At 51.3% G+C, this 22,561-nt stretch overlaps 1 protein-coding gene across 1 annotated transcript in view; it reads right to left on the bottom strand.

The window, feature by feature from the left end:
- nompB (intraflagellar transport protein 88-like protein nompB) overlaps positions 1 to 22,561 on the bottom strand; it is a 169,529-nt gene that overhangs the window by 142,059 nt on the left and 4,909 nt on the right. Inside the window, exon 3 of the mRNA XM_065439849.1 lies at positions 12,585 to 12,629. Within this exon, the coding sequence (XP_065295921.1) occupies positions 12,585 to 12,629 (45 nt within the window). The remainder of the gene's footprint in view (positions 1 to 12,584; positions 12,630 to 22,561) is intronic.

A 22,561-nucleotide genomic window follows, 5' to 3' on the forward strand; every position in this document is an offset into this window, starting at 1 on the left:
CACAACTGGCTCGTATCGGAGCGCAACAAGATCAATGCCCTAATCAGAAGAGTCTTCAAGCTTGCCCTAGGCCTTCCCATCCGAACGCACACAAAAGACCTCCTCAATCTGGGAATTCACAACACGTTCGAAGAAATCGTTGAAGCCCAAGAATTTTCCCAGTTTGTCAGACTCTCCGGTACCCCAGCGGGCCGAGCCATACTTGGCAAGCTGGGACGTAACCCCATGATCGTCAGTCTCGACGCTGTGAAGCTGCCCAGCGACGTCAGGTCCAAGATTTACATACACCGGACGCCACGAAATATGCATCCCACCTACAACGAAGGACGAAGACGAGCCAGGGGTAAAGCTCTGCTCGCCAGTGCCCGCTTGAACAAGGACCGAACATGCTTCGTAGACGCTGCTTCGTACGTTCAAGAAGAGGCCTTCTCCTCAGTGGTCATCGACTGTGATTCTAAAATCCTTAGCTGCGCTACCGTCCGCACTTCTAATTCCAGCGTTGCAGAGCAAGTTGCTATTGGTCTTGCATTGACGGACAGTGTACATGACACGATTTATTCGGATTCCAAGGCCGCTGTCAGGGCCTTTCAGATGGTAATGGTGGCTCCCCAGGCCCTACGCATCATCCGAAGTGCCAAAGACATGAAACATCACTCTTTGGCCTGGTTCCCTGCGCGCCTTGGAACCATTGAGGGTGCCTCGATCAACCCCAACGAGGAGGCGCACTCGGCTGCACGAGGTTTGACTGACCGTGCGCCGGGCAACGCGTCCTCTCCTGGGCGACCCGAGCCTCTCTGCTCGTACAACGAAATCTGCAAATACAATTATCTGTCAAGAAGAGTCCTACCTTCGCCGCACTCCTCGCTGTGCAGGGCCCAGGCAGTCACTCTCAGACTTCTGCAAACAAGCACTTACCCGAGCCCCGCGGCGCTGCACACAATGTACCCCGAACGGTTCCCAAGCCCGGACTGCCCTCTGTGTGGTGATTATGCGGACTTCGAACATGTCCTGTGGGGCTGCGCCTCTGCCGGTCCCCCTTTCACTCACGAGGAAATGATGAAGCTAATTAAGGTCCAGGATCCGACCTCTCAAATCCTGGCAGTCCAGAGGGCTCGCGACAGGGCCGTCAGGTTCCACCTGATGGTCCCCGAGTGGGCCTAGCCAGGTGGCGTGGAGTTTACTTACGTCTATAGTGGACAAAATAAAGTTGTTTCACTCACTCACTCACTATATGCACTGCAGTAATTCGGCACTTGATATAGCAATTGCTGCGTTGTACGCCTACTCTGTATAGTGTGATGATCTTCATGTAATATTTACAGTATATTACTGTGGGGGGGGGGAGGCGTGCGTTTTCCTGTTTTTTTTTCTAATTTTGCTTTTTGCATTGACTGTATTGTTCTAGCACGTTATTGCGTTGTGCGAATAAAGTTTTTATTACGTTGATGCCTTTTTTTCTATTCTTTTACCTCGTTGCACAACGCTTGTTTTAGGTTGATGCAACCGTAGTTTTCCTGTTACCCAACCCAATGTCTTCGTGAAGGCCTGTAAGGTATCTATAAATGTATCTTCTTAACATAAATGAAATAAGCACGCCATAAGACACGTGGATCTGAGACACGCAGTTTTTCGTGCTAAGTGTATATAGAAGCACACCCTGCTGTAAAAATCTCAGCTAAATTTTGCAGCCGTGCATGGTGCGTGGAGCTCACCAGCACAACACGAAGTCGCCTCTTTCTCAAGCACCCTCTTTGCAAACAGAGGCCTGCTCCTCTGCCGTTTCAGAGCTGCCGGTGACTTCTATATAAAGCGAAATGATAGAGAGACGGCTGCTGTTCGCATGCAACTGACGTCAATGAATAAGGATATTTGGACTAGTGCGCTTCTTCATACTGTTACTGCGTTTGTTGATTCACGCAGCTAACAGGCTCAAGTAAGCGAAAATCTGCATTTCGATTTTAGATAAGAATTACGCACTTCCGGAAGAGGCCGAGGGAGATAGAGACGAAACTTTAATGTCCACTCGTGAGGTCTGCAAACCCGCGCCAGGCACGGCCCCACTGCGCTTGGAGGATCGCCAGTCCATGTCGCTGCAGCACATCTGCAGCCCGCGTGGTCCTCTGCCAGTGCGGGTCCGTCGCGCGCAGTGTGGCCTCCCATTTATCCCACGTGGAGAGCGAGTCCGGCGGGGGAGGATCAGCCGGGCACTCCATAAGGACGTGTGGTAGGGTAGCGGTGGAGTGGGAGCAGAAGCAGCAAATTGGGCTGAAGGAACCTGGGTGGATGCGGTATAGTAGGGTGGGGAGTGTTTGTGTCTGCAGGCGGCGCTACACGATTTGGTGGGGGTGGTGGGTAACGGATGGATGGGGTGAGGGGTAGAGCTGGCGTTCGGCCCTAAAGGCCTGCGTCAACTCGCTGAAGGTATGAATGCACTCTCTCGAGTCATCCTGGTCCAATTCCACCACCCGGTTTATTAGTCGTCGCGTGTGGACATTGGCGTCCTCGTCACCAGGATTTCCCCCGAATGCGCAGGCACCCAGATCGGCTCCACCTGGCGGAGTAGTTCTGCAGAAAGGGGTTGTAAAATGGAATAGACAGTCTCGTGGATCCTGGCTCTAGCAAAATTTAGTATTGCGGTTTTGGAGTCGGACAGGATGTACCTGGCTTCTGTGTGGGCAATGGCAGTGCCTATTGTAGCCTCTTCTACTGATTCTGAAGTGGAGGTGGTAGGGAGGGGGGCGGAGATGAGCGGATAGCCCGTGTGGTCCACAACCGCCATCGCAGCAGCCGCATCCGCGCAAGCCACGTACGCTCATACGGCGTACTTCTCGGTCCCCTAGGTATTTGCGGAGCGCGCGTGCGCGGGCCGCTGTGCGTGCGGCGTGGTAGTCCGGGCGTCTGTTGCGTGGGAGAGGTTTGATGAGGAGGTTGGATCGAATGCGTGTAGGGAGGGTGAGGAGCTGGGAATGATGGGCGGATATTCGCATTTGAAGTCTATCTAGTATGTGTCTGCCGATAGGGGCTTTTGTGAGCCTTAGGTATTTAGCCTTTCGGTGGGCTGCAACGAGCTCGTGTGTGCTATTGTGAAGCCCTAGCTTTAGGAGTTTAGATGTTTGTGTGTGAGGAGAGAGATAGAGGGCAATTTTGTAAGCTTTCCTAAGAAGGGTTTCTAAGGTGTCTGTTTCTCTGTTGTCTAGTTTGAGATAGAGGATAGTATACTGAAAGCGGCTCAGTATGAAGGCATGGATGACCCGACATATGTGGTGTTCTTTAAGCCCATAATGTTTGGTGAAGAGACGCCGGATAAATGTGCAAGCGCGGTCGTTGTGTATAAGTGTTTTGATAGTTAAATTATTGTGTCCGGTGTTTTGCAAGTGGATCGAGCCCAAGTATCCGTATGGTGTTTACCTCCAGTGCGGGTAGTCCCTCTATTGTTATGTTGATGATTAGGAGTTCCTGATTAGGAGTTGTTGTGTATGATTAGGAGTTCCGATTTGGTTGGGCAAGTGAGGCCTATGGAGCGAGCGTAGTGTTGTGTGTGTGTGTGTGTGTTCATGCGTGCGTGTGTTTGTGTGCGTGCGTGCGTGCGTGCGCCTGTTGGAGTGTGTCTTCTATTTGCCCATCGTTGCCCGTTGTGGTGCACACAGTGATGCCATCGGCATATCGTCACGTGGCTTCAAAGAATACTCGCGACGTAATGCAGACAGCTGGCTCCCGAAAAACACGGCGGTGGATCCTGGCTACCGAGCAGGTGGGGGTAGCACGCACGCACGCTCCTTTCTTCTTCTTCTTCTTGCCCCTTCTCTTGCACTGTGCCCACTACTGCAGGTGGCACATTTCCCGCTCCCTCAAGAAGAGAACGGGCTCGATGGTGAAGAAGTGGCGTAAGAAGAAGAGGGGGCAAAGAAACATGGTCAAGGCAGATGCTCGCGCAAAGAACACAGTTACACTCACAGCGACAGGAAAGCCACAAGTACAGCAGTGGCGAAGCGTGACATGCAGTCTCTCAAGAACCGGAGAAGTAACCGCAATATCTGTAAGTATGAGCACAAATATAAAGAATGAAGAAATGAAGCAAAAGTAATAGTCACGAACGCGCAACATATGGCTTCATACGTACGACGTGAACATTGTCAGGGCTAGGTGGTTGTCTACGCCGTGCTTGAGCCGCACTGTCCGGAACGACTTCACAGTTCAGGTCTCTAATGCGGCGCACCACTTTGTATGTGCCAAAATACCGGCTGAGCAACTTTTCACTAAGGCCACGGCGGCGAACGGGAGTCCACACCCACACTTCGTAGCCGGGGTTGTATCATACTTGTCTGTGGCGGATGTTATAGCACCGTGCCTCTCCGTGCTGCTGCTGACCGATGTGCAGCCGCGCAAGCTGGCGAGCTTCCTCAGCGCGCTTGGCAAATTCTTCGGCGTCAGTAGTTAGGCGCTCGTCGTCTTGACACGGCAGCATAGCGTTTATCATCGTCTGAACTTCGCGGCCGTAAAGCAGACGAAACGGTGTAAAACGCGTGGTTTCTTGTACGGCGGTACTGTACGCGAAGGTCACGTAAGGCAAAATATGATCCCATGTTTTGTGCTGGACGTCACCATACATGGAGATCATGTCCGTGATGGTCTTGTTTAGTCGCTCCGTAAGTCCGTTGGACTGTGGGTGGTAAGCAGTCGTCTTTCGATGCCTGGTGCTGCTCAAATGAAAAATTTCTTGCATGAGCTGTGCTGTGAACGCCGGCCCTTTGTCTGTGATTACAATGGACGGGGCACCATGGCGCAATACAATCTGGCACATGAAGAACTGCGCGACCTCAGAAGCCGTGGCTCGTGAGAGGCCCATCTCGGCATAGCTCGGTTCGTCTCGTCTGGCTCGTCTCGGCATAGCGGGTTAAATAGTCAGTCGCGACAATCACCCACTTGTTGCCATCGGTTGAGAGTGGAAAAGGCCCAAGAATGTCCAAGCCGACTTGGTCGAATGGCTTATGAGTTGGTTCGATAGGTTGCAATAACGCGGCGGGCTTTATGTGCGGTGACTTTTGCCGCCGACATTCACAGCAGCGTTTATTATACGTTTGACGCTCGCCGAAATCCCGGGCCAGTAATACACCTCGCGCACTCTGTCAAGCGTTCGTGAGGAGCCTAAGTGACCCGATGTGGGCTCGTCATGGCAAGCGAAAGAAATGTCATCCTGCAAGTTTTTTGGGACCACCAGGAGGTAGGCTCGGTCATTCGAACGGGCGTTTTTCTTCTAAAGCATGTTGTCGCGTAGACAGAAAGACGTCAATACGCGACATAGTTTGCGTCGAATGGTTGTTGGCCTGCCCTCTAAGTGGTCAATCATAGGTCGAATTTCAGCGTCGTCGCGCTGCCGTCACATCAAGTCAGATGCAGTAATGGCGCCCAGGAAGCCGTCATCGTCCTCTGGCTCTCGACTGACAGATTCGGCCGGTGCACGCGACAGTGCGTCAGCGTCTTCGTGCTTGCGACCAAACTTGCAAACGATAGTGACGTCAAATGTCTGTAGCCGCAAGCTCCACCTTGCCAGTCGTCCTGAATGATTGCATATGTTTGCCAACCAACACAGGGCATGGTGGTATGTCACCACATGGAAAGGACGGCTGTAAACATAAGGGTGAAACTTCGTGATCGCCCACACAACCAAGAGACACGTTTTTTTTTTTTGGTAGAATAGTTCGTCTCAGCATGGGACAGCGAGCGGCTGGCATAAACTATTATGTGTACTCTTTAAGTGCCGTCTTGACGTTGAACGAGTACTGCGCCAAGACAAATGTTACTGGCCTCAGTATGCACCTCGGTGTCAGCGTCGTCGTCAAAATGTGCCAGGACAGGTGCTCACTGCACGCGTTGACGTAGTTCAGCGAAGGCCGTTTGTTGCTCACTCGTCCAGGCAAATGGCGTGTCATGCTTTGTAAGGCAAGCCAGGGGTTCCGCTCACTGAAAGAAGTTTTCAATGAAACGGCAATAATACGCACACAAGCCTAGGAAACGCCGCACGGCCTTCTTGTCGGCCGGAGGAGGAATTGCTGCTACCGCGGAAAGCTTGTCGGGATCGGGTCGAACTCCTCTTGCGCTTACGATATGTCCGAGAAACTTGAGCTCTTCATAACCGAAGTGGCACTTTTCTGGTTTAAGCGTGAGATCAACCGAACGGATCGCTTCTAGCACATTCTGCAAGCGATGAAGAATTTGCTCAAATGTTTCAGAAAAGACTACTACATCATCAAGGTACACGAGACAAGTCTGCCACTTCAGTCCAGCGAGCACGGTGTCCATCATTCGCGGGAAAGTAGCTGGGGCTGAACACAAACCGAAAGGGAGCACCAGAAATTCGTAGATGCCGTCGGGAGTCACAAAGGCAGTTTTCTCGCGGTCTCGTTCGTCTACCTCAATCTGCCAGTACCCGCTTTTCAAATCGACTGAAGAAAAATACTGGGCGCGCCGCAGTCTGTCTAACGAGTCGTCGATACGTGGCAGTGGGTACACGTCCTTTTTAGTTACGTTGTTGAACTTCCGGTCGCCGACGCAGAACCGTAGCGTTCCGTCTTTCTTTTTGACAAGAAAGACCGGAGATGACCATGAGCTCTTGGAAGGTTCGATAACACCGTCTTCATGCATCTCCTATTTGAGTACGAATCACTTCTCGTTCTTTCCCCGACACGTGGTAGGGTTTCTGGGGTATCGGTCGTGCGTCGTCGCATGTGATGATCCTGTGCTTTGCGATTGAAGCCTGGCGTACTTTAGATGAACTTGCGAAGCATGCCTTATTTCAAGCAAGAGCTTGCGCAGTGCTGCTTTGCTGTCTTTATCTTTCAATAGCTCTGAATTAATGTCGATGTTGCCCAGTGACTTGTCAGGCATGTCAGGCAGAGTGTTTCGGAGGTGCGGAATGCGGTCTGGAGAAGCAGCTAGAGAGATGAGGGCTGCGTCGAATAGCAATGGTGATAGTACCGAGCCTTGTGGTGTACCCACCCCTTGACGTGTGCAGGAGGGGGAGGAGTGGGAGCCTATGGTAACCTCCGCGGTGCGGTTGGTGAGGAAAGCGCACATGTAAGAATACATTTTATGTCCAATGTTTAAAGTAGGAAATTCGGTCAGTATGCCGGTATAGTGGACACTCTCAAATGCCTTCGAGAGACCTAAGGCGAGAATAATTTTAGTGTGGGCTGGTACAGTGGGGCCGAGGATGTCGTGCGTAAGTTGCAGCATAGCATCCTGTGCAGATATGCGAGGAAGGAAACCGATCATGTTGCGTGGGTACAGGTCGCGCTCGGTTATGTGGTTTGTGAGTCGGTAGAGTGCTATGTGTTCTAGAAGTCTGCCGAGGCAGGAGGTGGGGGAGATGGGTCTAAGGTTACCAACTCAGGCAGGTTTATTAGGTTTAGGGATGAAAATTATTTTAGCGTGTCGCCATAATTGGGGGAGGGTGCCTGTCTGCCAGCATTAATTGAAATATTCTGTGATCTGGGTGATGGATAAGTCGTCTAGGTTGCGTATGATTGTGTTAGTGATTCTGTCGGCGCCCGGTGCCGAAGAAGTGCGAAGTGATTGCATGGCGGAGCGGACCCCCTGCTCTGTGATGTCTGCATCGAGGTCCGGGTTGCGCGTACTTGCGTAGGCTGGAATGGGGATGTTGGTGCACGGTGCAGTATATGAACAGTTTTGAGCTGATGGATTAGTTCTGTTGGTTTGAATGCTGTGTTGTGAATGAGCCACTTGATGTGTTGTTGCGTAGCGAATCTGGAATGAGCGGAGTCGATGAGCGAGCAGAGGAGCTTCCACGGTTGTTTACTGCTAAGATTACCGGACATTTCGTTGCAAATTTCGACCCATTTGTCGCAGTTTAGGGTGTCGGCATGAGAGTTTAGTTCCACTTGAAGCGCCACGAGCCGTTTCCACACTTCCACACTGTTTCTGGTGCTTCCACCTGGTTTGGAGACTGTTGTATGCCTCCCACAGGTGTGCTAGTCTGCTATCTATTTCATATATGTGCAGAGGTGTGTCTATGTATTGTGTATGTGTGGCCACATCTGTGAGGAGTGTCTGAAGTCATCCATCGACATCTTGAATGGGCGTGTTGGGAAAGTCCCCGCGCGTAATTCCAAGGTCATCCCATTCGATGTGTGAATGTGCGAATATATATATATATATATATATATATATATATATATATATATATATATATATATATATATATATATATATATATATATATATATATATATATATATATATATATATATATAAACAGTAGTAAGCCGGTTATCATCTGCTCACACTCGGCCTCTCCCGCCCACGTGGGAATGAAACTTCGGCCACACAGCTTTTCGGTGTCATAGCCGTCTGCTCTCGCTAATATCGATTCGTCTTCAACACTTATATAGCCTCGAACCACGTGAAAACTAAGACCAGGACACACGTGCATTACGCCTGCAGCGCCTCGTGAGGAACGACGGTTAGCTCTACATGGGAGGCGCGCCTGCGCGCCCTCACTCCCTGCTGCTCCTGGCTAAACGCTTCGGCAGATAGCGCTCCGAAACGCGCAATGTGGATTTGGCTACTATTCCTGCCGAAGAAAGCCGGTCCGCACCCTGTAGCACGGCCAGGATAGAGCACATTAGCCCAAATGCGCACTCCAGCTCTGTCGTGCAGATAACAAACGTTTCACATACGCACTACAGTTGCGCGTTGCTGCGTCTGCTGCGTAGCGTAGATACCGCGGCCGCCGGGGGAGTTGCCGTGACGAGTCCTCTCGCTTTTGCGACCAGAAGTGCGATGATGCGCAAACTTCATGCACCATGCAAGAGACTTGGGGCTGAGCCTGACATCCTGGACGTTTTATAACACACGTTTATATTCGTATTTTGTAAATGAATGGGAGGCGATGCAGATACAATATTTAAGTTCAAGCTCTAGCTGCCGATTCTCCATCAAAAAAGCATCCATCACTGCCCAATGACACGCACGTAATTGTGCACGAACAAAGATAGATGGAAACATACAATAACTCCGTCTCCGGCACGGACGTGGCGGTTTGGGCCCGGCGGTATTCCAGACGGGCGTCGGCGCTCCTTCTTAGTCGCTCCGAGAATGGAGGGAAAAGACAAAGGAACACATGTCCTCGGCGGGAGAAAAAGACACCACCAGATCGTTTGAACGTATGTCCACTTGCAAATTGCCTAAACTTGATTGGCGGTGCCCAACTGGTTGCCACGAGCCATAGCAGTTGGAACTGGCTCGCGCGAGGCCGTTGGCTCGTTTACCGGTGTCGCGTTCTCCGTTAGCGAATGCATGGTTTCGCGGCGTAAAAACACTAGATCACAACAACCCTCGGACAACCGCGTGCTCTGATTTGACTCTCTGAATGGCGTGTATCACGACGCATGGCGACGCCATATAGGCTGAGCACCGACATCTGACTGTAACAGGTCGTCTGCTTCACGAGCTGCACACATTTGAGGTGCGTCACCATCACTGTCGAAGCACGTGACGTTAGGAATCCTTTGAACGCGAGTTTGGAGTTCGGCAACCATTTCACTGCCGATGTACTCGCACGAGCGAACATAAAGATGACGTTTCGTTCGAATCTAGGAAATTGCTGTAGAGATAGGTATGAAAGGAAATGTGCAACTAATGAGAAGAAACAGCCACTATCCAGTATTCAGCTGTCAAGTACACTGTAGCCAATGTTAGGATCGGCCTGCAGCTATTTCAGCCCGCTGCACGTGTTCCGGTCTAACCGGGACGTTGGTGCACTTCAGAGAACTGCGGATAACCGGCAGCCACGCGGCAAGGGGTCAGCTCAGGGGAGTTATCGAGGGAAGGTAATTGGCGGAACCTCCCCATGGGCGTTTCGAGACACCAGACAATGTGCTACCCGGGCCCGCTACCCAGGTCGGCTCCGAGTTCGACGAAGCTGGCTTTGTGCTGAAACCACCACCGTTACGCTCTAGCCTCGTCGCCGTTGTGACTGAAGGAGTTCGACGAAGCAGGCTTTGTGCGCAACACGACAACGCCTCCCTGTTCTGCTATGAGTGGGGGAGTTGCCGCGGGAACGCCGACGAAGGCTCCTTCCCACACGCCGACCAAGACGCAAGACACTGTGCTACCCGGTCGCTACCCGGGACTGCTCCGATTACTACGAAACCCCTCTGACGTCGGCTCCTATGTGTGTGTGTGCATGTGTGTGTGCGTGTGTGTGTTTGTGTGTGTGTGTGTGTAACCCGTCCCGGGAGAGGCGGCGTGTTTACAATGACTGGACGAAAGTTTCCGTCCCCTTGGAATCAAGGGGGGACCAAGTGTTCATTAGGAGCGATTGTCGGTTGCTAGTGAGTGCTCGTTGTCTTCTCTGTGCTCGAAATGTACTCGTGAGCTGTGAACTCGATTGCTGTATGCTTCGTCTTGCGGGCTCCATTTGGGAGTCACGCATAGACTGTGTAAATGTATCTCTTGTTCAAAATGTTAATATGTAAATAAATCCTGCTCGCCTAAGTCCCGACGAAGAGTCAAGCTCCTTCCTACAGGTACGACTGCCGAATCTTACATCTGAATGGCAGCGGTGAGATCGGCCTACAGCTCGTAGATCGTCCGACGATTCTAACAAATGGTGGCAGCGGCGAGATCGTCTCCAAATACAACACCAAGGGGGTTATATAAAGTATAAAACCTCCTTGACTGCAGCACAGCTAAATGAATGATGAGACCAACGGTACTGCATATGTACAGTAACCGCGACCATGGGTTGCTATGGTAACAGCGGCATGGGTTGCCAACAGCACCTATCAATTTTCGCCGAAAAAGAAGCGCAACATTTAACCATGGCGACGTGACGCCGGAAGCGGGGCACCACCGCCGGCGCCGCCCAGCTCCTTCGGAATATACAGGACGCTGAAGGGGAATAACAAAGGCAAATAATGCGCTAGTAATATCTACGCTCGTAGTAGGTATTTTAATGCGATTAGCATTGCAAGCGTACTTCAGGGATTTTCCGGGGCTATCTATCTACCTATCTATCCAACCGTTTTCCCGCCAACCTGGATTAATGTAGTCTATGGTCGACCGGTTAGAGCATCGGGCTCTCTGTGCTGAGGGAACGGCCGTGGCAAGAAGAAACCAACCATGGTGCGAGCCACGGTTGCTTCGTGGAAATGGGTTCGAAAGCCGACTGGCCATCGCTGCTAGAGGGTTCGAACTCGTCGGACACAGCAAGCGGGCAAGCGGCTCCAGTCGAGGTGCGCCGGCGTCGTCCCATACAAGAAGGTTCTCATTTGCCATTTCCCGATCGAGTATTTCACGCTACATCTGTCGCCCCAGGTGAATGACACGGCAGTGCACAACAGTGGCGAAGACATCTGCATGGGTCGCGTAACGTACAACAGCCAATACATCGCCGTTTGCGTCAGACACGGGGCCACCAACGAAATGGCACAGCGATTCGTGTCGATGCACATAGTAGAAGGTGCATAGAAGGCTACCTTCGTTACTTGCTACGACAACGCTCGCGAACGAGGTGTGCCGTTCGCCACCTACGCGGATTTTAAGATCGACGTCTCTAAGATCCAAAACACGTGGTTTGAGCAGTATATACATGAGGGAAGCGTTTTGTGCCGAGCGTACCTTTCTCGACATGCCCATGGCAAGGATCGGCGGGGGTGTGCTCGATCACACCATTGTCCTTGGCATCAGACTCCTCGGACCTCGTGTGTATGCATCGTACGTCTCTATTCATCGCCCTCTGCCCGTCGCCAACAGCGACAAGCGAGAAGACGATGCGCTGCTGTCTACGCTGCTTTCGAACCGATGTATATTTGTCCTAAACTGTAGAAATTTATAGAACGTACATGTCGTCCGTACATATTCAATCGTACATTATTGCATTTATTAATGCAACTGAAAAGCAACTAAACCACATAAAAATAAATAAAGGTTCTGCAATTGAACATATCATACAAATTGTCTGTCTCTCTTTCGTTAATTCCTCCATCACAATTATCTATCACGTATATTCACTAACAACACGTCTGTCGCGAAAAGAAATTATAACGTATTACTATTGTCAACCACCTGTATAGGATGAATGTCCCGCCATTTTTTAATTGTTACATAAATATTATTTATTATTATTTTAAAATACTATATATTTTAAATATTATTTCGGTAATATATTCTTGGGTGTTTTTCAGGCTTCAAATAAAGGTGGTTCAGGGCTCCCCTTAAAGGCACACGTCAGCACGCTCTCATGTGAAGGGTCCGAAATATCTTCATTCATGTAAATGCATTCGGGTCGATGACGTCACAGAAAGCTAGTGCGGGAATTTCTCTGTGGATTCGCCACAGGTCCTTACTTTTTTCATATTTACTGCTTACCAAGCAGGCAATATGGCTTACCAAAGCGTTGTTCACAGGAACATTGACAGTTTTGGTATTTCAGAAGTGCTAATTGCTAAAACTTCTATTATAATCGGTTAAGTGTTCCTTTAAGAATGGAGAAAGCAGGTAGGCCAAGGGCTGCTTAAACACCGAAATTGTGGCAGTTGTACTTAGATGCAGTTTGTACTTACTCCAGTGCTAGTGCTCGGCATCCCAGCGTGAAAACCGGAACTGGTCTGAAAGAAGAAAATGAAAGGAATCATTTGTGCGCGATAGTTTGCGTCCAGTACAGCATTTCAAGCCATAAATGTGGGGAAAAAAACACGCCAACAAGGTCTCTTTTTAATTTTAAACAACGACTTATCTCGATTTTTGATTCCATCATAACAAAAATGACGTCATTTTGTGTATGCTAAAAAACAGTTCTTTTACAGCGAAGCTGTTAGTCTCTAGTTTGTCATGATTTTTTCGCGGCCCGTCTTCACGAGATAAAAAAAAACATACCTTCAGCGAGTAAAATAAAAGCATTCAGCGATTGAAGAAAAATTCATACATTCTTTGGTATCACGCATACAGCATACAGCACAGTATTCGTTGCAATAACGAACAAGCAAAAACCAAGCATACAAACCACATCATTGATGATAAGACGCTCCTGATAACAATGCGAATCACATAACCTTCCTCGCATACGTTTTCCGGTAAAGATTACTGCTGCGCAAGCTGCCGCGATGATGGCAGCTTGCAACGCAGTCGCAAGCTGCCCAGAAGGTGAAGCATCGATTATGATAGCAACTTAGTGGACCAGCTAGCAATACGAATTAAGGATAGTAGTTTTATCGGCTGTAAAGCTTGTAAACATAGGCATACTAACTAAATTAACAAGCAAGGTGCCATGCACGCACAAGCAAACATGAACACATCTCACTCGATGACCGCGGAAACCCATTGTCAAAACGCTGGAGTGATGAAGCGCGGCAGCAGCAGCAATCGAATTGACCTTCGTGCGGCGTCTCACATCACTGCGAACGAAGCCGTGGTGGTTTGTCTCCACACCGCAGATGGCTTTCAAGATAAAGCGGCTCGGGCGGCAATTTTACAATTGCTAGTAGGTACAGCGGGGTGGGCTATTTCCGGAGGCGCCGGACGTTCGTGCGCATGCGGGAGTAAGAGCGCGTGCGAGAGAGCAAATGCGGGGAAATGAATGAATGAATGAATGAATGAATGAATGAATGAATGAATGAATGAATGAATGAATGAATGAATGAATGAATGAATGAAACTATATTTGAAAAGGCTCTTCGTTCGTGCTGTCCGCCGCTTCGGTGACGTGTGATCATGTAGTAGCACCCGGAGCGGGGGGTGTGGTGGCGCCCTGGACGTGCCTTATGTGGTGCACAAGGAGCGACCAAAAAGTGGCTTGATGGGGTTCAGGCCGAGTGGTCCAGCTCTTCCAACTGTAAGGAATATATGGGATCAGGGAAGAGGTGGGGAGATAGTAAGGCGAGAACTGTGCCCGGGGGCAGGTCCAGTACTTGTGGTGATCGTCGGGATAGCCGCCTCACACCGGGCATGCCGGGTGGCCGCGGTGTTGTTCAATAACGTGTTGCATGGCGTCATTCGGCAGTGTTAGAGTTTGAGCCTGATGTATTAGGAAGCCGTCATGGCGGGTGAAGGAGGGATCGGGGGCCGGCAGGGTACATGCAGACGAGCGCAGTTTGTGGAGCCTAGCACTGCTTTGCTTGCGGTGTTCAGCGCGGTGCATTCTGGCGCTATAGGTGCCAGGCCATGGAATAGGAGCGCTCGATAATTTAGGCTCGTGAGCGAGGAAGTGAGCACACTCATTTCCCTGTATCCCCTGATGGCCCGGCACCCGTTCCAAGAGGACGTGAAGTGAGGGATGCTGTTGCATGTGTAGCGCGAGGGAGGCCCCAATATGACAGGGAACTAGGTTGTTTGCGAATGAACGAAGGGCTTCCTGGCTGTCTGAGCAAACGGTAATGGTTGGCGTGGAGTGAGAGGGAATAGTAATGGCTTCCGATATGGAGGGGGCAAGGATCTCGGCGTCGGTTGGAGACGGTACTCCACCATGCCAACGAGTGATGTCACCCTGAGGGCCGATGACTCCCGTCTTGGATGCGGTCGGCGTGAAGGCGGCGTCAACACAGCAGGTGTCATGCGCTGGGTCAGTTATGGGTCGCCCGCGCCTGTTGCCTGCCTGCGTTGCGTTCGGGGTGCATATTCCGGGGTATCGGTCGGACTTCGATTCGAGGGATAGTTATCCATGGTGGAGGGTCGATGGAAAGAGGTGGAAGTGGTGAAGTGTCGTGTCCCAACATTCGCAGGATGGCGCGTCCCTGGGACGAGGTGCTCATACGGAGAAGCTGAGACTCCCGGTGGGCTTGGACCTTCACATCCAAGATGTGCAGGGTTGTGCGTTCAACATCGATGCTACGGGCGTACCTGGGAACACCCATTTAAATGCGGTGACATCCTCGCAAAAAAGCCTCGAGTCGTTTGGTCTGGGTGCGTGTAAGTGAAACGTATGGCAGGCCATAGAGGATTTGGGAGTAGATTGCTGCCTCATCAATTTTAGGGAGTTCGTGTTCACGCAGGCCTGTGTGGCGCTTGCTTACGCGTGTCATCATGTGTGTGACTTGACTGGCCTGATGGAGAATGCGCCGTAGCCACTCCGCACTACGTCCATTCTCTTGCCACAAGAATCCGAGGATGCGGACGGATTTTCTGCGCGCGATAAGTTCGCCGGTCCTAGTAAAGGTGATGTGGGCGCGTTCAGCAGTTGCTTTGCGCGTAGAGGAATTCAGTACGACGACATACTCTGATTTTTCCGGGGAGCATTTGAGGCCTAGCTGGTGTATGTAAGTGTCGACGATGCCTAAGCCGGTTTGAAATGTGGCTTCCTGTTCACCTTGGTTTCCGGTGGCACACCAAAGCGTAATGACGTAAGCGTATATTGCATGGCGTAAACCTGTAACGAGGTTGAGCTTTGCGGGAAGGTCCTTCATCGCCAAATTGAAGAGAGTCGGTGACAGAATGGAACCTTGTGGCGTTCCTCGGTTTATAGGGAAGCACATGGATGGCTGGGTGCCCGGACCCAAGAAGCGTACTTGCCTAGCACTGAGGAAGCCGCAGACGTAGTGAACCATGCGTTCTCGAGGTTTGGTGGCTGCTAGGTTGTGAATGATGGCTTGGTGCAAGACATTACCGAAGGCACATTTGATATCCATGCTATACTATTGCCCGGAGTTGTGCCGAGCTAGGGTGATCGTAGACATATGTGGTAATTTGCAGGGCCACGTCTTGGGCGCATACATGCCTGCGGAAGCCGATGAGTGTGTCTGGGATATGGCCTTGGCTCTCAAGGTGCCATTCTAGTCTCGTCCAAGGCCATCTTTTCCATCAATTTCGCCACGCACGATGTGAGGGATATCGGTCGAACTTTTTTAAGTATGTTGGAAGGTTTGCCAGGTTTGGGGAGCAAAATAACTAAAGCTTCCTTCCATGACTGTGGAATGTTCCCCGTCTCCCATGCATGGTTAATGAGGTGTAGAAGGTGCATCTTGTGCTTTTCGGGCAAGTTGCGGAGCACGGTATACGTTATCTGATCCGGACCCGGAGTTGTATTGCGTCGGAGCTGCATGAGTGCTGACCGCAGCTCCTGGAGTGTAAATGCGGAGTCAGTCCCTTCTGGCTTAGTTAGCGATTGCGTAAAGGGTGCAAGTAGTGGTGGGTTGAACTCCGGATAAAATGTCTCTCGCAGTTCTTGGATGATTTCTCCAGTGGAGCGCCCGGTCTGCATATGATATCGTTGCAGGGCGTAGCGAAGTTTGGCTTGGCTCATGAGTGCGAAAGATTTGCCGTACTCTAAGTGTGTGAAGCTGGCCAGTGAGGTCTTCACATGTTTGCCACCCCTGTTGAGACGCCAGTTGGTCAGCGTACTCCTGGCTCTCCTGAGTTATGGTGTGTATACGCTGGTGGAGCGCCTTATTATTCTTCGCACGGCGCCACCAGCTCACCAGTCTGCGGCGTCGTTCCCAGAGGGCTAAAAGGTGACTGTCAACCTGGGGTTGATCTTCTGTAGCGGCAATGCGAGAAGCATGTTGGGGCACAACCTGCAGCACATTGTTTGTCCATTCTGTGGGGTTCGTGTTCTCATCATTATCGTCCAGTTCAAGTCGTTTGCGCGCCTTGTTCCACTCAACGAGACAGATGGTTTTGTGGCGGGGTGTCCCACTTGGCCTTTGTGTACGCAATGGAAGCCGGATCTCAATATTAGAGTGATCGCTCCCCAGAGTGTCTTGGATATTCTCCCATTGAATGCTGTAGCGGCTGATTGACCAAGTGAGATCAGGGTTTGTGTCTTTCTCACGTGAGTTCCCCAATCTGGTGGGAGTGATAATGTCGTTTAGGAGAGAGACTTTGTAGTTTGACATGAAGGTGTCTACCTCGAGGCCGAGCGCTGATGTTTTGTCATATCCCCAAGAAGGGTGTCGACAGTTTAAGTATCCGAGGATTAGGACAGTATGATTATGATTATGATTAGGACAGTTAAGTGTTGCTGGGAGGGGTCGTAGCTTGATAACGACCAGATATTTTGGTTTGGCGTCCAGTAACAGTTTAGAATATCTAGACTGTGACCATGAACGTCTGTCTTCGTGCTCACGTGCTCAGTAGTCGGTGTATTCATATGCGTAGTGTCGAGTTGGATTGTGGGCAAGGAGCTCTTGATTTACGTCACTGTCACTGTAGGAGTAAGTGGGTGTCACGTGCCCCGTTGTTTGTATGTAATACTAGGGGCAACAAAATGTTCATAGCCATCGAGGGAAAGGCACCGTGGGTCTCCTGCAACACAAGAATATCCGGTTCTGTTTTCATGAATAGCATATGTTGCAGGAGATGTTGTTTCTTGCGTCTGAAATCACGACAGTTCCATTGCCATATCGTGAGAGATGGGGATGGTGTGGTTGGGATCGGAGGTGTTTGCCTAGAGTTAGTGGCCATGTTGTGATTCAGAAGGGTTATGGGGGATGGGGCGTTTGTGTGGGTGCATAGTGTCTTCTACTAGGCGGGTGGAAATTTGCGCAAATTGGTCTGACAAGGGGGTTAGAGCGGTTAGAATGGAGCGTTGTACCTGTTCAGTAATTATAGTTGCGATAGTAGATTCGATCGCTTGTTGCACGATGCGACAAATACGTGCATCTAACTCCTCTGACAGAAGGTCTGAGCTCAGAGGGGAGCGTTGCGGAGTGGGGGCAGTTTCTGTGAGAGCTGTGCCACTCACCTTTAAAGGCGTAGACTGCGTCTGTCGCTGGTCAGGTAGCGCAGGCCAGTTAGGGTTATCAGCAGCAGGCTCAGGTTTAGGTATATTTGTTGCCACGAAGGACAGCGCGGATCTTGATCACATTGTGATTTAGCTGTCTGACTCTGTCTGAAGCCCACCTTCTGCTTGTGGGCGGGCTTCGGATTCTGTTTGGGACAATTTTGACTGGGCTTGCGGGTGTGACTTTGGCCCCGGTCGCAACTCCGGCTACGGCTGCGGCTACAGTCGGCGTCGAGTGCCGAATACCGGTTGCTCATTGGCACGCCGGAGTCTTCTCGAGTAGGCGGCCGTGAGAGATGGTGGGCTGCTTGGTGATTCGGATTGATGCGTGTCGGTGGTTTGCGTCGGCCAAGTGCCTCTGCAGCGCGGCGGTGTGGGCAGTTTGCGTCCGTAGCGGGGTGGTCACCCCCGCAGTTGCAGCAGCGCATATAGCACTGTGAGGAGTTGACGTAGGAGAGAAATGTTGCCCACAAGATCTGCAGCACGAATATGTCGAGACGTTGGGGCAGACATCAGATCCGTGTTTCAGGCTGTAACAATGCCAGCACTGCAGGCATTTCGGCTTCGGTGAGTACCGCCGGTATACCGCTGAAAGCAGGATGGCGCTCTTCGGTATTTCAGGGCCCTCTACCGTGATGATTAGAGACGCCGTCTTGCCAAGCCACCGAAAAGACAGGATTTTTCGGCCCAGAATAAGGAGTTCTTCCCGTACGGCATCTTCTGAAAAGGAGAGTGGCACGCCGTGCAGGACGGCGCGGGCGCTTTGTGGGTCGTTGGCGCAGTACAGACTCACAGGGTGCGATTTTCCACAGACATCCACGGACTGTAAGGCGAGTAGTTTGGTGGTGGCCGATGCACGGTACGTGTCGATGGCGATGAGGTTTTGGGCGGTTCGAATTTTCACGACTGTGTCCTGTCTCTAAAGCTTGGCAAGGTGGGCCGCCCGACGAATTTGTAGGTTCAACTCGATTGGTGCTACTGAGGAGAGGTTGAAGCCACCAGTCAACTTCAAGACTATGGTGGTGGCATCGTCCTGCCGTGGTGCTGAAGGGGTCACGCACGTAAATGCTCCCTGTGAAGCGTCACTAATGTTCATGCCCTATGGGTTCAGCGTGGTTGATTGCGCGAGCTGCGATGCAGCCCTAGCTGTCAAAGGCGGCGGCGGTGAAGCGTCTGCAGTGCGGCGCGGAATCGGGGGCCCTGTGCTCGGACCGGCCGAGGCCGCCGATGTTTAGGCGAGGCGCAGTGCGGCGGCCAACGTTCGTCCAGCGATGACAGGGAGCGCTCAGAGTTCGGCGGAGCTCTCGTTGCGCACGTCCGCTCGGGGCGAGCGCTGAGCAGCGAATCATCATGCGGGGGCTTTGCTCATTGAATATCTGACTCTGCGTAGGCACCACGGAGGAGAAGTTTCTTTGCGCGTGTTGTATGCGTTTGTCCCTAGGCGTGCCGGCATTGTGGAATGAGGTCGAGCTTCATTACGCTCGAACGCTGGCTGCCGGTGCATTGAAACAGTGAAGCAGCGGACACTGACGCCCCATTTGGCAAAGGCTGTGTCGGACAGACTGTCTCGCGCTTGCGGCGCTCGTGCTAAGTCAGTCGCGCCGGATCATACCTTCATCGCGCCTTACGGCGACGTACCTTCAACATAACGTCACAAATGTTTCCGTGGGAGCAGTAGGGACCGTAGTAGAGGCCGGGCCACATATACTGAATATCTAGAAGGCAGAGCACCTTAGCAACCGCGGTTGAACGCGAGTCGCCGCGCCACCCTAACGCCTTTTACGCTAACCTAACTTAACGTAACACTAATCTAACCTAACGTGGCAGAGACGCAAGGACGGCAATGCGCACGGAGTAACCGCTGTGAGAATACGCCGCACTACCCTAACGCATTTACACTAACCTAACCTAACGTAAGCCCAAGCTAACCTAACGTAACGTGCGCGAGACGCAAAGCCAGTAATCCTCCCTAACCTAAACTAATGTTAACCTAACCTAACGTGGCCGAGACGCAGACAATAATCCGCACAGTGTAATCGCTGTGAGAATACGCCGCGCCACCCTAACGCCCTTCACGCTAATCTAATCTACGATAACGTAACCTAATGTGGACGAGACGCAAAGCCAATAATTCTCACGGTGTGAAATCAGGCAATCGCGTTCAACCGCGGTTGCTAAGGCGCTGTGCGTTTATTTCACTCAAAGGGGACAACCCAAAAATGCTCCTGATAAGTCGCGGACAGCAGCATACGAAAAGCCTGCCAAAAACGAAGATACTTCTTCAGGAAAGCAGGCCCGGCTTCTACTATACGGCCCCTATTGCTCCCCCGGGAAAATCAGAGATGTTTTTTTTTTCTTTGTGAAGGTAGAACGCCGAAGGCGCGACAAAGTTATACTGCGGTATGACTGACTCAGCACTAGCGCCGCAGGCGCGAGATAGTCTCTCCGACGTATCTTTAGGCACAGCGATCACCAAATGGAGCGTCGGTGTTCACTGCTTCAGTTGCTTCACCGCGCCGCAGCCAGCGTCATAGCCTAAACAAGCTCGACCTCACGCCGTAATGGCGGTCCACCTATGGGACAAACGCTTAAAAAACGAGCAATCCGCGCCATCCTAACGCATTTTACGCTAACCTAACCTAACCTAACCTAACGCTAACGTAACGTGGCCGAGACGCAAATAATAATCCGCACGGCGTAACCTCTGTGCGAACACGCCGTGCCACCCCAACACCTTTTACGCTAACTTAACCTAAGCTAACCTAAACCTAACATAAACCTAAGCTAACCTAACGTGGGCGAGATGCAAAGCCAATAATCCTCACGGCGTGACATCAGGCAATCGTGTTCAACCACAGTAGCTAAGGCGGTGCGCGTTCATTTCACTTAAAGGGGATAACTCATAAATGATCCTCATAAGTCGCGGACCGCAGCATACTAAAAGCCTGCCAAGAGCAAAGGTGCTGCTCAAGGAGAGCAGCCCCGACCTCTACTGGGGCCCCTATTGCTCCCCCGGGAAAATCAGCGAATGTTTTTTTTTTGTTTTTTTTTAAGGGTAGAGTGCCGTAAGGCGCGCAAAGTTCTAATCCAGCATGATTGACTCAGTATCAGCGCCGCAGGCGCAAAGAAGTCTGTCCAACTTACTATTAGACCCAACGATCACCAAATGGTGCGTCTGCATTCACTGCTTCAGCTGTTTCACCGCGCCAGCAGTCAGCGTTGGATCGTATAAACAGACTCGACCCCACTCTGCAATTCTGGCACGCCTAGGAGACAGACGCATACAACACGAGCAAAGAAACGTCTCCGTAGTGCCTAGGCAAAGTCAGAAGGTGCAAAAGTGCCTAGGCAAAGTCAGAAGTAGCAAAAGTGCCTAGGCAAAGCCAGGAGGAGCAGAAGTCCCCAGATTTTCTCTCTCGCACCCGCTATCACTCGAGCCTGCGCAGAAACGTCGGGCGCCTCGGGAAGTGCCAGTCCCACTGTACTTACTAGCAATTGTAAAAACAGCAAAGCGCTACCGCCCCCCCTTCCCAACCTTTCCCCCGGACCCTTATGCGCGACGGAAGACGGCGGGCTTCCTCCCCGCTTTCCTCGCTTGCATGCGCGAGCATGAGCCGCGATCGCCGGCTCACCCTCGCATGCGTTCACTCGCGCATACAGCACATGGAGCGCGGTGAAGATTTTATCGCCCTTGTACTTGATACGGAATCTCACGGCTAGGGTGACGCCAACACAGACGGCAGAAATGCGCTTAGAGTGTCCGTATATTTACTATCGCAATAAGAGTTTAATGCGGGTGAACGAAAACATTTCATGAAGGTTTTATTCTAAGAACGCATTATCCGTGCAGCCATACGCACATTTTAGACACAGCCTCGTATAACACGAGCCTCGCACACCCATATACCGTCATTCCTATGACGGCACAGCGCTCGTTAGAAAACTCTCATAGACGGTGGCGCCTGATTTCCCTCGAGTTAATATAGTGAGAAACTCCATGCGGGCAACCAAGAAGGTTATATACTTAAACTTCTGTAGTGGGGGTGGCTCTCGAAAAGTGAAGCCGGCTGCCGCCATCTTGCTCGCGGCAAGCCCGAACCGCCGTAGCGATCGTTGCAGAGCACAGAGTGTATTCGTGGTGTTGATTGGTTGTGTGCCGTTGCAACATCGCTCAACTGATTGTGGCGTGCTTTCCGAGGCCAGTGCAACGCGTCAGTATGTCAAGCTGAACCAGTCGCGGATGACGCCGGGTGTAACGTTTCACTCGTAGCACTCAGGACTGTCGTACGTCGTGGGCGCGTTTGATTCAATTGGCAACGATTGGGAAATGTATTCGTAAGATGCGCATATGTCAATATTAAATTTACGTTTTCATCCTACAAATACTCGTTGGGCACGTCATTGCTTGCGGTTTCAATGTAGCGCATGCTAGGGCTACATGTTAGAAGGAAAGCATGGGATTTCGCTGCTGGCTTACAGTGGTCTCGCGTTGTGCTCAAATGCATATGTGGTGCGCTTGTACGATGACAAACTCTGTTTTAATTGTGCCGTGTACGTTCCGTGCAGTTACTGTGTTTCAATTGGGGAATCCAGCGAGACAAATGTGTACACAGGAGAATACGTGGACAGGACGAGCGCTGGACTTACAAGGGAAGAGTTGTAAGTCCAGTGCTCGTTCTGGCCACTTATCTTGCGTACGCGTCTCCATGTTGCGTAGGTTTCCTGATCAATAATTTGCACCAACTAGCCCAGCCAGAGATTCTGTTGTAAAAGCTGGGCTTGAACACAAGGGCATGAGCCCTTTCACAAGAGCGTTGCAAAGTGCTG

The sequence above is a fragment of the Dermacentor albipictus genome, chromosome 5 (genome assembly GCF_038994185.2).
Source record: "Dermacentor albipictus isolate Rhodes 1998 colony chromosome 5, USDA_Dalb.pri_finalv2, whole genome shotgun sequence".
Classification (NCBI taxonomy): domain Eukaryota; kingdom Metazoa; phylum Arthropoda; class Arachnida; order Ixodida; family Ixodidae; genus Dermacentor; species Dermacentor albipictus.